The sequence below is a fragment of the Aulonocara sp. 'chitande type north' Nkhata Bay genome, linkage group LG7 (genome assembly GCF_057382095.1).
Source record: "Aulonocara sp. 'chitande type north' Nkhata Bay isolate Kocher_YH1m ecotype deep benthic linkage group LG7, A_spYH_male_GT1.1, whole genome shotgun sequence".
Lineage (NCBI taxonomy): Eukaryota > Metazoa > Chordata > Actinopteri > Cichliformes > Cichlidae > Aulonocara > Aulonocara sp. 'chitande type north' Nkhata Bay.
In genome coordinates, this window is record NC_141350.1 from 63,532,939 (window position 1) to 63,548,804 (window position 15,866).

The following is a 15,866-nucleotide window of genomic DNA, read 5'->3' on the forward strand; positions in this document are numbered from 1 at the left end:
TGCAGCTTGTGGGGATAGGTTAATTGGATAATCCAAATTGCCACTAGGTGTGAATGTGAGTGCGAATGGTTGTCTGTCCCTGTGTGTTGGCCCTGCGACAGACTGGCGACCTGTCCAGGGTGTACCCCGCCTCTCGCCCTATGACAGCTGGGATAGGCTCCAGCGCCCCCCGCGACCCTGAAAAGGAGAAGCGAATGGATGGATGGATGGATAGTAACCAGATCTCAATCCAACAGAGCACCTTTGGGATGTGCTGGAACAGGAGAGTCACATCATGGGTGTGCAGTCAACAAATCGGGAACAACTGTGTGACGCTATCATGCCTTTTCCTGAATTCTTTTCAAGCATCAGACGCTCAGGATGATGTCCCTGGCTCCGCTCGTGTAAGATAAGATAAGATAAGATAACCTTTATTAGTCCCACACGTGGGAAATTTGTTTTGTCACAGCAGGAAGTGGACAGTGCAAAAGTTATGAGGCAAAAATTAGAATACAATAAGAATAAATACAGTACACAACTGTACAGAATAGAATAAAATAAAATACTATATACAGTAGAATAAAATAAAATAAATATACAATAAGATAAAAATAGAATACAAATACAAATACTATATACAACTGAGTAAAAATACAACGATGACAGAAAGGATTATTGCACTTAGTATTATTGCATATGTATGGATGTGTGTGCTTGATCAGTTAAAGTAACAAAACAAAATGAAATACTTATTATTGATGGGAAAAAAACTACTTGGTGAACAAAGTTTGTTGTGCTAGGAGTTTACAAGAGTACAGCAGTTCATCAGAGATATTCTAACAGTCCCCCCCCCCCCCTTTTTTTTTTTGTTTTCTGTCTTATAACAAGATTTTGCAAGTAATTTTTCTGCCCATTCATCATGCAATGATCCAAACCAGGTGGAGGAAATTTCTGCTATTCCCAAAACAATGGATTGTGAAACCTTTAAGTGAACTGCGACAAACATTACCTTGAATCCTGAAACCAATTATGTGCTGTTTGTAGCAAAATCCTTATATGCATTCTTGCAGGAAATATACAAAATAAAATCATGACTGAGCAGAAAGAATTACAAGCTGGCATTCATTTTAAGTGAGATGTGTGCAGGACAGCAATTCTAGCGTGTGTGTGTGTGTGTGTGTGTGTGTGTGTGTAAGGTATACTTTATTTTTAGCTGAGATCTGTTTGTTCACACACTCAGAAATTAAAGTACAGAAATGTACCTATAGGGGTACAATGGCTTGTCACTGGGGTGGTACCCTCTAAGGTACCGTTCTGTACCCTAAACTGTGGGTACTGATTTGTACCCTTGTAATTTGTACCTTTTACACGTCAAACCTGTACTTTAAAGGGCAAAGTTGTACCCTTAGTATAAAGTACAAAAAAGAACCCTTAAAAGGAGTACAAAAATGTCTTTCTAAAGGTTCAGTATCTACACACAGATTTCCTATATTTTTCCTCTCAGGATTTGAAAAATTGAAGATACAAAGTCAAAAATACTTGTCACATTTATTACCTTCTTAAATACATTGCTTAACTGTTACATACAAACTGTTATCAACAGAGTATGTGTCATAAGCTGCAACATCAATTTCCTGTCCAGGTTTTAGCAACGTCCATTCACTATCAACTCTAACACTGTATGAATGAAAATGGTTGTCATATAACAGAGGAATGAGAATTTTTCCACAAAAGACCCACATTGTGTCAATATTAAATATGTACTTAATTTGCCAGAACAGAGGAATCTTCTCTGAAAGCAGTACATCAATGACAAACACATCTCTTACACAGTATTTGACACTGTTCACAATTACTTCTGACACACGCTGGAAAGCTTTCTTAGCACTATCAACTTCAGAAAAGCCACAATAGACTGTCAGTGCTTGTTGCAGTTCCAGTGGTAATGACAAAAATGGTGTAGTCACACTTTTTCCAAAAACATTTTCAAATTCACCAAGTAAACTTTTGTTAGAAAACTCCCAGCACTGTCTGAACTGATGTCTGTTGCTCAAAGTTGTAGCAATGTTCATAAAATTTCTACAATTGCGGGACAACGTTTTGAAATACTGGTGCTTACTTTCAAATCTCATACACCATAACAAACGTAGAGGGCCGAACATTTCAATCAGTCTTGCATAGTGGATTAAATAATGACACTTTGGTGTAATTACATCCCCAAATACACTTTTCAGTTTTGTGAGAAACTCATGGACAAGCAACTTCAACAATAAAATATTCTCTTTTCGCACTTTTTTAGCCATTACAATCTCTGTTATTTCACGACATAGAAGAAAAACATGCCAATATTTACAATTAGGTGGCACACGGTCTGCCATCAGAAATGGCAGCAATCTGAACAGGCACCACTTTTGAGATGCTGATCCAACAATACCAACACTCTGAAGTCTCTCTGATAACTGTACTGGTTTGTTTGTTTTGTCATTCTGACCGATGGGCATTTTTTGCAATTCTTCATTGATCTCTCTAATTGTAATATGCTTCTCAGTGTGGGCTTTACAAATCACTAGTTTCATAACTAGAGGAACTACACCTTCCAACAGATCATGCATTACATCAGGTGGTAAAGCTTGCGTAACACTGAAATAACTCAGTCTGTCAAAAGGACATGAACTATTTACACCATATATTGTTTTATCATCCGGAAATTCTTGGATTCGTGCAAGATGATACTGGTGAACCTCTGATGTTCTTAAAACAAAGCTTTCTTCCTCAAAGGATTGTTTCATATCTTCATAAGAAGCCATGCAATACCGACAAATTCTACCAGTGTTAAATGACATAGAAAAACCACCAATCATGTGAGCTGATAAATTATCACAAGATAAAGTTGCAAGAGCAGCATGAATAGTGTGTTCAGTTTTATCAATGGTAAAAGTAAAGCCATCAGTGGAAAGTTTTTCCAAATCATCAAGCAAAGGTTTAAGGATAACATGCCAACCACACCGCTTAACGAAAGAATAGCGTACCAATAACGCTAGATGAATGTGCCTCTGCTGAGAAGTGTACCTTTTGTCCAAATTGCCTACAGTGTAATAAAATGCACTAAGTTTGTGTTTGGATCGTTTAGATCCTAGAGGATTAAGTACTTCAAATTCATCCTCATAAAAATGGAGTCGCAGTGCATTTGGGTTATCCTTGAAGAATTGATGATGTCTGAAGATTTCTCCATCAGAGTAATCTGTTAGAAATTCATCAGTTTCCAAATTGCCACTTGAAAAAATGTGATCTTGTATGTCTTCATGAGAAAGATAATTTTTTAGCACCTTATCAACAGGCACATATGAATACGAGCCAACTGTATGACCCACAGAGTCTCTTAATTTGCAATGAACAGGCTCTGTCATGTTGAGCTTTGATTTGCAATGTTCTTTGACCAAATAAGGAGATCGAATAGCTGTTGAAGCCTTCTCAAAAAATTCATTTGAATGCAGGACATTTTTAAGCTCTGGACACAAAGACACATCAAGACCCATTTTCTCTAAATGATATGCTATAAAAGCATCGTAGTTCTCCTTGAAAAAACACATCAGAAAATTTACATCTTCCACAATTTCTTCCTGAACAGAGACTGGTAAAGAATTTTTCTCTCTGCACTTAAGAATGAACTTGAAAAGATTGTCTCTGAAATTTATCAAAAATTCATCCCAGGATGGAGGGGTTTCAATATTTTCAGTCATGTCATTTGCAAATTCATTTGGGTGTGGACTGACTACCTCCTGCTCATTTTCATCTAAGTCTTTATGGGGACACAACACCTGTTCTCTGTGTTTCCTATACACATGTCGTCTGAAAGATTCATATTTTTTGAAGGAAGAACAGCAGTCACTGAGTCCACAGGTTATATCAAAATTGGCATCATGGGAATGAATAAGTCCTATGTGCTGAATAAGCTTTGTCAAACTAAAGGTTCTTCTGCCACATTTGGAGCACTGATATGGCTGAGGCATGGTGGTCAATACAGAAGATTTATTTGTCTGGTGACTGTGATTGGCAGAGGCCGGTCCTCACCCTCATCTATTTTCACAATGTACTTTTGGAGAAAAATCAGGGTGTTCTTCAGATGTTTTGGATAAGCAAGGTTGAAGACAAAATACAAGCAGAAAGAAGAGATGATTCCTTCAAAAATACACGAGCTTCTGCACACTTCACTGCCATCCAACTTCACAATGTTTGGAGCGCTTCTGGAGAACACTGGTTTCCAGTCTTCATGAAGTAGCTGCACAGTTGGATAGGGGGTTTTCGGATGAACCTTTGAAGTCAAAAGAGAAGGTAGAGGAAAGCAATATCTTAGTCTCTTAACAAAAGATACATTTGTTTTCCTTTTATATAGACTAAATATTTTAATACACACACCTCTCCAAGTATGACAAAGAGATCCAGTTTCTCCTTGAAGACGTATGGCAGGAATAAAAGTGCAGCCCTTGTGTCAAGATCTGCCAAAAAAAACCAAAAACAACACAAGATCACCCATGCATTTTATCTGGCATTTCCAGTTACCTATAAAAATTATATAAAATGGAAGCCTTGAAAGCAAATACCTGGTAGGTCATCAGTGAGAGCCTCCTCTCTTGCATCAAGGTAGAGCTGGTAGAGTGGGGTTTTCCCTCGTGTAACGTCAATCACCTTTGCTGCAACACATGAGAGCCCTTCACGAAATCGCTGGCTTACATTACCCGTTGTTGGTTGGATCCACCCGAGTTCGTTGCACAGCTACAAGTAAAAAATTAATTTTCAGTACAAAATAACAGTGTATGAAAATGAAATAATCTAAAGTTGATATTAATTATGTATGGTGCTGCATAATTATTTTTTTATAGAATTTAACAACAATACTGTAAGAAGTTACATGAACATACAAAAAAAGGAAAGAGGGACAGATGAAGAAAGCAAGGTCAAGGGCAAATAAAATTTACTACTATAAACATGTTAAATGTGACAGCTATTTCCAAGTTCAGTTCAGCTTTCTGACTTACACCAGTAGGCATCCCTAAGAAGGGGTACTTCTTCAACACATCCTCCACAGGCATACCATCTGCAATTTCTTTTTGCCGCCAAGCAAACGTTTGCTGCATACGGTTATGAACCACCATGGTATCTGGTTGCATCTTCTGATATTGGCACTGTAAGACCTTTAAGTGGGCGTCGATGGATAATAAATCCTCTCCTTGGACGCATGGTCCCTTGAAAGAAAGCAAGAGTGAGAAGAGAAAGTCAAAACAGATTAGAAACCCAACATAAGACTAAATATACAATTAGAGCTGACACGATCTGTGCATCACAAAGAACTCGTATCGTTTAAAGTTAACCGATACCATGAACCAATATTTAAAATATGGAAACTCTGAAATAATTTCACATAAAATCTTAATTGTTAACTTGAAATTTTAGTTTTGGAGTCATATTTAAAATGTTGGTTTTTTTTTAATCTAGTTCACCCTCTTTTAGCGCCTTCTAATTAATAATATTTTGTGAGGTAGAAGTATTAGCACTGGTACTTTGTATTAGCAAGTGCTCTAATCCAAGTATTGGTATAGTTTTGGTTTGAAAAAAGGGGTACAGTTGCATCCCTAATCCTTAGTTTTAGATGTAATAACAGAGGCAAGAACATTTTATAGCTCAAGATGTCCCTCACACCAACCTGACAAACATTTCTCTGACTTGTTCGTTGACATTTATTAGGCTGCCCTCTCCTCGTAGAACCAAACTTCTCCTTACAACGCCTCACTGCCTCACTGTCGACTAGTGGTGCCCGCTCTGATTTGAATTTACGTCTCAAAGACATATGCCATGTGTGCTTGTTGAACAGAAACATAAGTTACTGTAAAAACAATCTACACAAAATACACCCAACAAAGAATCAGTAAACATACTTCATACAAACCTACTGAGAGGCTACAGATTGTCTTACTAACAAAACAAGATTGAAAAAAGCTTCACTTTTACTTTGTAATCTTGAAGGAACCTTATGCAAATTTTAAATTTAACTTACATAACCATTTCCCTCACGATCCTTGAGGAAAGGATACTTCATTACCAGCGTCTTCACAGCTTGCACATATTCAGAATTTGTAGGATACCTGTAATATCAGAAGAAACATAAGTGTTAGAGCAACTGCTGACAAACAAACTTTATCAAGTGTCAGTTATTGTTTCTTAGTAATGTAGCGTTTATTTTCAATATGACAGATTCAGCTTTTTCTAAAGCAACAAGCTAACATTACCCTGATTAACTTACATAGTATACTGTGCCACAGCTTCATATAGAACTCTGATTATTGTGTGTCTGTCCCTTGGATTTTTATGGCACGGTTCTTTGTTGTCCAGTTTTAGTTGCAGATTTTTGGGAAATCTTGGAATTTCAAAAGAGGCTGGCAGTCTCAAAGTATTTTCATTGCTGTGAAAACAGTTAAATGTTTGTTTTTATTGCATGAATTGAAGTATAAAACACTACAGTAACAATACATATGGTAGGAAAAATGATCATATTAACTAAATCCTAAAAGTGCATAATGGCCAACATGTATGTTTCAGACATACTAACTTCATTATAAATAAGAAAATACCTTATTGAAGTTGACGAAGTAGATGGTTGCCAGTCTTCTGGAGAGACAGTCTGTAGAGTCAGCGTCACTGAAGATTCCTTCATCCTTGACACAAATTGGTTGAATTTAACCTGCTTTTTGAAGGATCCTTGGAAAAGGTATGCAACCATAGTCTCAGTAAGACCGCAGTCAACTGTGTCACCATCAACCTCATTGTCTGCAAGATAAATGGTAGTACAAACTCTAAATTCCATGTAAGAATATTTAACACCACATTTTTACATGGGTAAAAACCGTATATCACACACATTAAAACCTTTTGTACAACTTCTTTCAGTTCAAAGAAATATTCATTAAAAAAATCAGTAAATTAAATAAAATAAACCAAATTTTTAGAGTGAATCCTCTTGATATGCAAAGTTTTCATTTTTAAATTTAGATGTTTGTTTGGGACTACTGGACACAGGAGAGCAGAGTCTGAGCATGCTTTTGTGCCCTTTCAAGTTTGGAAGAAAAAAAAAAAGACTAGAATGCTGTAATTTGTTAATATTCACTACTAAGGTGACTCCTTTCTCCAGATTTCCGACAGTTTCTGCCGTCTGTTCTTTCAGACCGATTACTTATAGCGATAACACCCGGAGGACCGTATTACAAGCTCAGATTACATGCTGAAAAAGTTCCCACATTGCTGAAAACGGGACTATCAAACCCCAGCTGCGACACCCTTGTTATATTTTAAACAAGTGCGGCGTCAAGATATTTCCTTTAAACGCCGCCCATGTGTGTTAATGGCCTTGGAGTGGATGTAAAAACGTGATTTTATTAAACCATTAATACACTAACGGTAAACTGCATTCAGCTACCAGGGAATCAAATTTCGCGCCGTTCCGCTGCGCAGGGGTTACCGAACCCATAGACTGTGGCCGAACCACATATATAAGTTCAAACTTATACAAATACTATGTGTACACATTTTTCATTTTTCAGAACTGTGACCTCAACTTTACACATGAAACGTTTGTAAAAACGTTTGTAAAAAGACATAATTTGAGCTAAGAGAGTGCCGAAACTAGCTAAATTGCTAATATACGTTAAGCTAGGCTAAACCAATAATTAGTAATTACGCTACATTTTTCTTTAAATAAAACTTACCTCTGAAACGCTGAGCTTCAGCTTCGGTGACATCTAAGCCCCACTCTTGTATTTTTGTTAAGAGTTCCTCGGTTGAAAGTGAACAGAGCACACCAGGACTTGCAAGTTCGTAATCCATCTCCGTCCGTTGATAAAACAAAATGGCACCTGCTGCATTTAAAGAAAGTTCTAGAATCCACCAGCTATTCGTTGAGTTTCTTCTTCTACTTTTTGTTTGATGTTGTGAGGATGGGCTCAACTCGCACTCCGAGGGTGCTTTTTTGCAATTCATCCAAATACTTATACTTAAAAAAAAAAACGCTCTCTTAAAAAAATGTTTAAATGCATTTTTACTTTTTTTTCTTTCAAATAAATTCGTTGTTCTTAAAGCAGCTTAAAAATAAGGGGGGTTCAGGGAATACAAAAACAACAACAGCAATGAAAATAATAAAAAATAAAATAAAAACACTAAAATATATGCTTAAATCAATACAGTTGCAAATAAATTACTGTCAAAAAGAATAAAAAAAAAACCTCTAATCAAAAAGAGCTTAATCAACCTGTACTTTATCTTTTGAAAGAATGGGTACAAATAAGTACTTTTCACAATTAAGGAACATGTATGTACCTTTCAGACGCTAAAAAAGGTACAGATAGTTCCCCCGAGGTCCAATATTTGTCCTTAGACTGTATTAATGTCATTTTTGTACCTTGGGGCACAGTAATGTACTCCTTCCGTACCCCTATTTCTGACTGTGCAGGGTTTCAGTTTTCAGGAACAAGAAAAGATGTCATGAACTTTTCCAGTTATATATTCGTGTGAGATTCCTCTGGATGAACCCTGCAGTAGACAAATCCACGGTAAAAAGACCACCAGAGGCAGTGACCCACATGATGAACAGCTTAATTTTTTACCTTCAATCATTCTATACTCATTCTATTATTGCACATGGCAGAGAGATCAAAAGTTCATTCAATATGCTCGAGTATGTTGGCCACAAATGCAGTCTGAAATAGTCATTATGGTCCTGAGCTGCAACAGCAGGCCTCTTTAACATCAAAAGGATTTGCTTTTTTGTCATTGTCCGAGATTTTGGTTTGGGGTGAATTGAAGAAAATTCAGGAAGGTAAAAAAACAAAACAAAAAACCAAGCAGTGAAAATACTGCAGTGCATTTATTTGGTGCTATGGTTAGGAGGTTACTGTAGATAAAAAGCACAGTTTGAGCTTCTTCTGCACTTCAATCTCAGTGTTGTAACAGAAGAAATATCCAGACTGTGTTTGATCCAGGTGGGAAACATTTTAACAATTAACAGTCAGATGAACAAAACAAAGCTTCAACTGCTTCAATTGAGTCTTATTTCGTTTCCAGACCTTGATATCACATGTCCACTGCACTTGCTGCTTTCATAGTTACTAGTCTGTCATATTTTAACCAAATTAAACCCAAGATAAGCATCTTTTTGGACCACATATAGTCCTAATATAGCCATGAAAATCTGATCCCTCTTCTTTAGCATATACAGTGCCTATGAGCCTCACTGAGCACGTTTTCACTGATCATCAAACACACACAGGAAATTTAATAATGAAAAGTAAATGAATGGTGTTTGGGCAACACTAAGAAAAAAAGAGCATGTCCTCTGTATACTATGTTCTGTTACTCAAACTCACGTACTGGAAAAGGTTAACAGCTTTAATTAGCAGTTTAGAACCCAGTGTTTAGAGATTTGTCTAATTTCAGCATTTCCTGATTTCTCTTCATATTGACATTCCTGGGTCTTGTTTCTCATCTGCTTCTATTCAGTGGTTCATTTTATTTTTTATGTATTTTTGCCTCCCTTGTGTTCTCGTGTCAGTTCTGATCCCATCTCTTTGTTTTGTCTTGTTTCCGTTTGTGTCATGTTTGCTGTAATTTCTCTGTTTTTCCCTTTGTTCTTGATATCTTTAGTTTTCTTCTGTGTTTGTGTTTCTAGTTTTATTTATCTGGGTTCTATTTTCAGTTAAGGTTGTATTTCCATTCCATCCCTCGTTTTTGTTAGCTTCCCATCTGTTTCCATTTCTTATCATGTTTTCGTCTGTCTGTGAGTTCGTGCTTAGTTACTTCCTGTTTTATTTTGTTAGTCCTTCATCTTATGTACTTTCTGTTTAGTTTTCCTTCTGTCTTGTTTTGAGTCTCAGCTGTATTCCTACCTGTTTCCACTGCCCTCGTTATCTTGTTTATTGTCTGTGTCACCTTCTGCTCATTGTCATGTTCTCCCTCATTACTGTGTGCTTGTCTGCTCCGTGGTTCCCATAGTTACTGTTTGCTGTCTTTTCTCTTGCTTGTGCTTCCCAAGTTTCCCTGTGTTCCCTAGGAGTTTATATCCCCCAGTCAGCTTTTCCAATGGATCATTTTGCACTTATTTAAACACCCAGCAATAAAGGCTTGATTATGTGTTCCACTTCCAAGTCCTGCGTTCTGCATTTGGGTCCACTACCTGCTCGCTACATGATAAAAATATTGCATTGATAGCTTTAGTTCACAGGTGAGTTTCTCCAGAGGCCTGCTATTATGTATCCAAAGTTTCAAAAATCCCCTTCTCTGATTAGCTGACCTCACAGGTACTGTTCGTTTTAACCACATTCTTTGTTTAGCTGTGCTCTCAGGTAAGTCTCTTCAGAAGGTAGAAGATAGATAGGTTTCCAGACCCACCGAGAACACTTGCTTGACAAGAAGGATAGGCTGGGTATGTAATTTTAGAAAACAAAAAGCAGTCTGGGCTATTCTACCAGCTGAGCAACTCAACAATCTGGTGATGAATGGTGAAGAAAGCAGGGGTTACATAAAGCAGATAAGTGTAATGACAAACAGGTGCATTAGCTAGAGTTCAGAAGGCCACACCGACTCCTGGGATGAGGTAATTCAACACACACACACACACACGAGGGACCACGTCATCTGTTTCAGTTGTTCCTTATGCATTTAGTGCTTCTCGGTCTTCACTGGCTCTTTCCTGATGTTGTCGGCAGCTGGATTTGGACCTCACATTAAAGTTAAATTGATTTGTGTTGAATTCATTGAATGACAGTCTACATGTTGTTCCATGATACAGTTTCTGAAAATCATATTAACTAATTTTATAAAACAATGTGATTTCAACTTAAATGTTATCATCATAAAATGATTAGTTCAGTAATTCACCTCAACTCGATAAAAGATGTTTCATGGCATTCTGCGTATTTTCTTCTCCTGATTGTATTTTTGGCATGCTGCTAATCAGCCTAAGAGCCGTCTAAAGAAGATCATTAGTCTGGCTGAAGGGGCTACAGATGGCCTTTTGAAAACAATATAATATTTTTAAAGAAAAGAAAGATTAAGAACACAGTGGAAGAGAGGCTGTCAAACGGAGGAGGATGAGAGGGGAAGTGGAGAATGATGAAGAAAAAATTATCAAAGGGGGCAAAAGAACATTTTTATGGCCTGCGATTCAGCTGTCTGACTTTTTGTTATGATGTGAAAGCTCACCAGAAGCAGTGAATGAAAAAGTCAAAGCAATGTTCCAGACACGGCTGTGCTGTATTCAGAGTTCAGCAATCACTAAGGCCAGTGAAACAGTCCTGACGAAAGTGACCCAGCACAGAAAGAAATGATGAATGAGATTTGTCAATGAGGTGATCCACTTTTTGCAGAAACACACTGCAAGTGCCAGTCAGCCTCGAGAACAATATCACAGGGCTTTAGACACGGCCTGCCATAACCACAGAGGAGTCTAAGTAGGATTGCTTCCCAAATATACAATAATAATCATCATTTTTATTATTAAAAAAAATGTATGGCAGCAAATCCTTTTTCACAGCACTGTATGTGCATAAATTTGTATTTTTGTATTGACTATGATTCCAGTTGTATAAAAAAAAAAGTAGCCATTTTTACACTGGTTTTAAAGGTCAATAAACTCATTTCCATGGTAAGTTTTTTGGTTTAAATACCTAGATTCAAACCCTATTTAATGGATTTAATAAGTTTTGATTTTAAAGTGTTAAAAAAAGAGATGAGGCGGGATATGTTTTGGAGGGCTTAGAGTGTGGCTAAATTCTAGGAAACTGGATCCATAATGTTCACTGAATTCAGCCTTTTACATTGTTACATTGTTAGCATTGTAACATTTAATGAATAGCACCATTCACTAAATCTGCAGCTGGTAGGAAATTAATTTATCCAAGAAAAAAAACAAACAATTGGTCCAAACTTTTAAAGCTAGCAGTGATAATGATGACTAAGCAAACCCATTATGGACTGAACCTCTGAGGCCCTGAATACAAATGATCACAACAACGCATGACTGTTTGCTAGCTTCGTTTTGTCTTGACAAAATTAAAGTATGAACAGCTCAACCCAAGATCAATGGACCAGGCTGGTGAGGCAGAACAGAAACACAAATAATTGCATGCAGTCAGTAGTAATTTGATAGAAAAATAAATTGGTTGCTGGTAAAGGGGCAGCAGAAAGAACTGAAAGTTGATCACTTGCTCCGTCTCCAAATGCCATCTCAATTATTCTATCTGGCAGTAGTGTTGTGGATTTCATACTGTTCAATCTACATTTGAAAGAGATTTTTGTTCTTATTAATTCTGTGAACTAAGTTATTATTTTTTCATGCCCACTCTCAACATCTATTCCAACACAATTAAAAGACTTAACTATGTTGTATTTTTCTCACGGCAGTCATTAATTGGCCATCAGAAGGCTTGGGCAACCTGAGGTGAAGCCTTTGGCTGGGTAAACACAGGATGAATATAAGCCCGAGTCATTACGTGCTTCTCTAGCCTGTGGTTACTTTAAGTCACTCCTTTGAATCTGTTTCTTGGTCTTTTTCCTTTTTCCTTTTTCCTCTCGTTTTGAGGGCAGTCACCAGCACATTTCCTCCCCCACCTTCCTCCACCCCATCACTGCTTCCTCCATCTATAGCTTGTTAAATTTGATTGACAGAACCAGATATTTGTGGTGAGTGTCAGGGCGCCGAGGGTTTGGAAACGGAACAGAGATGTCCACGCATGGGGTCCGCATGAAAGTCATCTCCATATATGTTCTTTCACGCCGTTTTATCTTCACCATTTGTCATGAATGATTTAACATGAGCACGTGGAAATTACTTTTCAGACATTAAAATATTTTTGAATAAGTGTGGCTGATTGACATCTTATAATAGATGTTCAGCCCCTATAATTTGTTGGCAGACACACTGTTGCATAGCCATCAGCCGTTTCAGAGCAGTGATTTTCACTGGGCCCAAACTGCTGCAATCCAGTGAGAAGTGAGAGAAAAGAAGCAGACTCTAATATAGGACTGTGTGTGTCCCTGTTTCTGGTAGAACAGACTGGTATGTCACTGGCCTATCATCATCTTCCACAATTCCACATGAATATCATGAATTCAAACTTGTTTGCTTTTGGACAGGCAGTCATCTCCAAACAATTTCCATTTTATTTTCTTTCAATCCTATTTATGAAACCAATCAGTCAGAATCCTGCGCTGCAGTTTGTATTATGCATACGACTAATCACAACAGTGGACATTGCTTGAAATATTTGTCGAATTAATCTACATGCAAATGATCATTTGCTTATGTCCACAGACTGTAGCTACATCCACTGCTGCAGGTTTAGGTTTTTTTTTTTTGACGTTCTCCTTAAAGTTTGCTGTGGTGGGATTTCAATGCCCTGACTGATATATTTAATGATTCTCTTGCAAATATACCTGCAGTTTGGACAACTGATTAATGGCCTGGAAGACCATGAAAGAAAGCTAAAGCAGATAATGACAGAGCTCTAAAATAAATAAAAGTCAAGAATACATTTAAGGAGGTAAATAGTCAAAGTCTACAATTAAGACCCCTCCTTTGGTGAACATTAATACAAATAATACACCTCAACCTGGTCAGCTTGGTTAGCTAGACCAGTAGTTATGAAATACAGTAAGTCCACTTGTGTTGCAAAAGTGACCCTTCTTATGGGTTTAGCTGGAGCAGGGATGCCAACTGTTCCATTGCCAAATACATCATTCGGTAATGCTAACATGATGCTAAGGAAGCTGAAGAACTTGGGTTTTAATCGGAGGTGGCAAGACTGTTTAGTGGATTGTGTCTGATACACGGTGGGTGTCACACGATGTCTACATTCAGCAAATAGACCATCTGATTGTTGTCCAAAAAACACAAACCACAATAAAAAAGAACCAAATACATGTCAACTAACATGAAAGCAATTTTGTGCTACAAAGCATGTTCGGTGCAGCTTTCTTTAGCAGACCTGGCAAAACCAGAGATAATAGGTATCATGATTGGTTATTAGGTTTTTATTTTAACCCAGACTTTTTGCTTGAGCCTAAGTGGTGCCCTCATAAAAGAGGGTGTTTCGGTGCATCAGTTGATGCCCCCCCCCCAAAACAAAACAAAACAAAAAAACAAAACAAAAAAACAACAGTAACAACCGCAACAGTATCAGGTACTATCTGCTGCAAGAGGAGAAATGCTTTATCTCATATTTGGGAAATTCTGGGTTAGAACAGATAATGGATGGGTATCCCAACAAAAAGCAACATTGGTGCCACAAATGAGGCTGGGGAAGAATGCCTTACAAAATCTGTAAGCTTGTAAAGGTTGTAAACTTCAAAACTGATGCATTTATACATGATATTCAATCAAAGCATTTAAGCCTGACGCTGTCCCACAATGAAGGAGATGCAGAAATTACTTTAGCATTACACAAAATCATTATTTTTCTTAATGTGATGTTCTCTGTAGTGCAGCATCAGTGGAAAACAGCCTCAGAAAGTACATCCATCCATCCATCCATTCGCTACCGCTTATCCTTTTCAGGGTCGTGGGGGGTGCTGGAGCCCATCCCAGCTGTCATAGGGCGAGAGGCGGGGTACACCCTGGACAGGTCGCCAGTCTGTCGCAGGGCTAACACACAAGGACAGACAACCATTCACACTCACATTCACACCTAGTGGCAATTTGGATTATCCAATTAACCTATCCCCACAAACTGCATGTCTTTGGACGGTGGGAGGAAGCCGGAGTACCCGGAGAGAACCCACGCAAACACGGGGAGAACATGCAAACTCCACACAGAAAGACCCCGGCCTGATGGTGGAATTGAACTCAGGACCTTCTTGCTGTGCAGCAACAGTGCTAACCACCGTGCCACCGTGCTGCCCTGCTGTATATTTCCACTACACATGTATAGTTCCATACATACTGGGTAAAACACACAAACACACTGTCTGTCGTAATTATGTTTCATTGAGTCTGATCGTACCTGTTTGATCTTCTTTTATCTGTGCAGTGATACGATCAGTGATCACTTGTCAGTGCTTTGGTGGTGCTGATGGTGTGTGTGTGTGTGTGTGTGTGTGTGTGTGTGTGTGTGTGTGTGTGTGTGTGTGTGTGTGTGTGTGCCTGCACTCTACAGTGTTCTATCCTTATTAAAGACATCATGACACAATGATGAATGCCTCTCCAAGAGAGCTGAGATAACAGATTTTGCTGCTTGGCCTTGAGGCCAAGAGGTTACAAATGACATTTCAACTAACTTTATACAAGAGAAGCCCATAGTCCTCAGCTTTGAGGGTTGTTTTTTTTTTTACTTAATTCAACTTTTTTCAATTTGCTTTCAGTAGTAGATACACTGGATTTCATCAAGTATTTTAATTTGATAAATAGATCTCATTTGTCTCTGATGCCTATCTGGAACCATCCACGGTTTCAATGTGGAAAGCAGCTCCCTGAGTCCTACTCATACAGAGGTCAATTATCTTGGTAATAGTTGTACATCTTCACTCTATACGACTCTGGATACTGTGGGTCTGCTGAAAAAGAAAGCCTTGAATCAGAAGTACTTGATGTGGTATAACTCTCAAATGTGGACCTTAAAGCAGATAACTCATAAGCTGGAGAGTAAATGGCATCTCACAAATTTAGAAGATTTTCATTTAGACTGGAAACATAGTTTGTTGCTCTACAAAAATACCCTCTGTGAAGCCAGAACCTCTTGTTATTCATCCCTGATTGAAGGAAATAAGAATCCTGGGTTATTCTTCATCACTGTAATGAGGCTTGCAAAAACTCAGAGCTATGTTGAGCCAAGAATTTCTTTAATCATAAC

At 37.9% G+C, this 15,866-nt stretch overlaps 1 protein-coding gene across 2 annotated transcripts; it reads right to left on the reverse strand.

The window, feature by feature from the left end:
• Window positions 1-1,498: 1,498 nt before the first annotated feature.
• LOC147326589 (sterile alpha motif domain-containing protein 3-like) lies at window positions 1,499-8,215 on the reverse strand. Of its 2 annotated transcripts, XM_086301908.1 has the most exons (9): window positions 7,737-8,214; window positions 6,606-6,801; window positions 6,278-6,436; window positions 6,032-6,119; window positions 5,681-5,836; window positions 5,016-5,222; window positions 4,581-4,752; window positions 4,396-4,475; window positions 1,499-4,291 (listed from the first exon to the last, which is right to left on the reverse strand). In XM_086301908.1, exons 1-9 carry the CDS (start codon window positions 8,005-8,007, stop codon window positions 3,995-3,997), a joined length of 1,626 nt encoding a protein of 541 aa, XP_086158034.1. In that variant the 5' UTR covers window positions 8,008-8,214; the 3' UTR covers window positions 1,499-3,994. The 2 variants fall into 2 exon arrangements, with proteins under 2 accessions (XP_086158034.1, XP_086158035.1); XM_086301909.1 differs by lacking the exon at window positions 5,681-5,836 and having other exon boundaries at window positions 7,737-8,215.
• Window positions 8,216-15,866: the final 7,651 nt, after the last annotated feature.

What these genes read in the sequence shown, in the direction of transcription:
- LOC147326589 (XM_086301908.1), bottom strand. Translation starts at nt 8,007, where the DNA reads ATGAATTGCAAAAAAGCACCCTCGGAGTGCGAGTTGAGCCCATCCTCA. An exon ending in TGAAGCTCAGCGTTTCAGAG is followed by an intron (nt 6,802 to 7,736) that starts GTAAGTTTTATT and finishes TTTATCTTGCAG; the next exon opens with ACAATGAGGTTGATGGTGAC. An exon ending in ACTTCGTCAACTTCAATAAG is followed by an intron (nt 6,437 to 6,605) that starts GTATTTTCTTAT and finishes CTGTTTTCACAG; the next exon opens with CAATGAAAATACTTTGAGAC.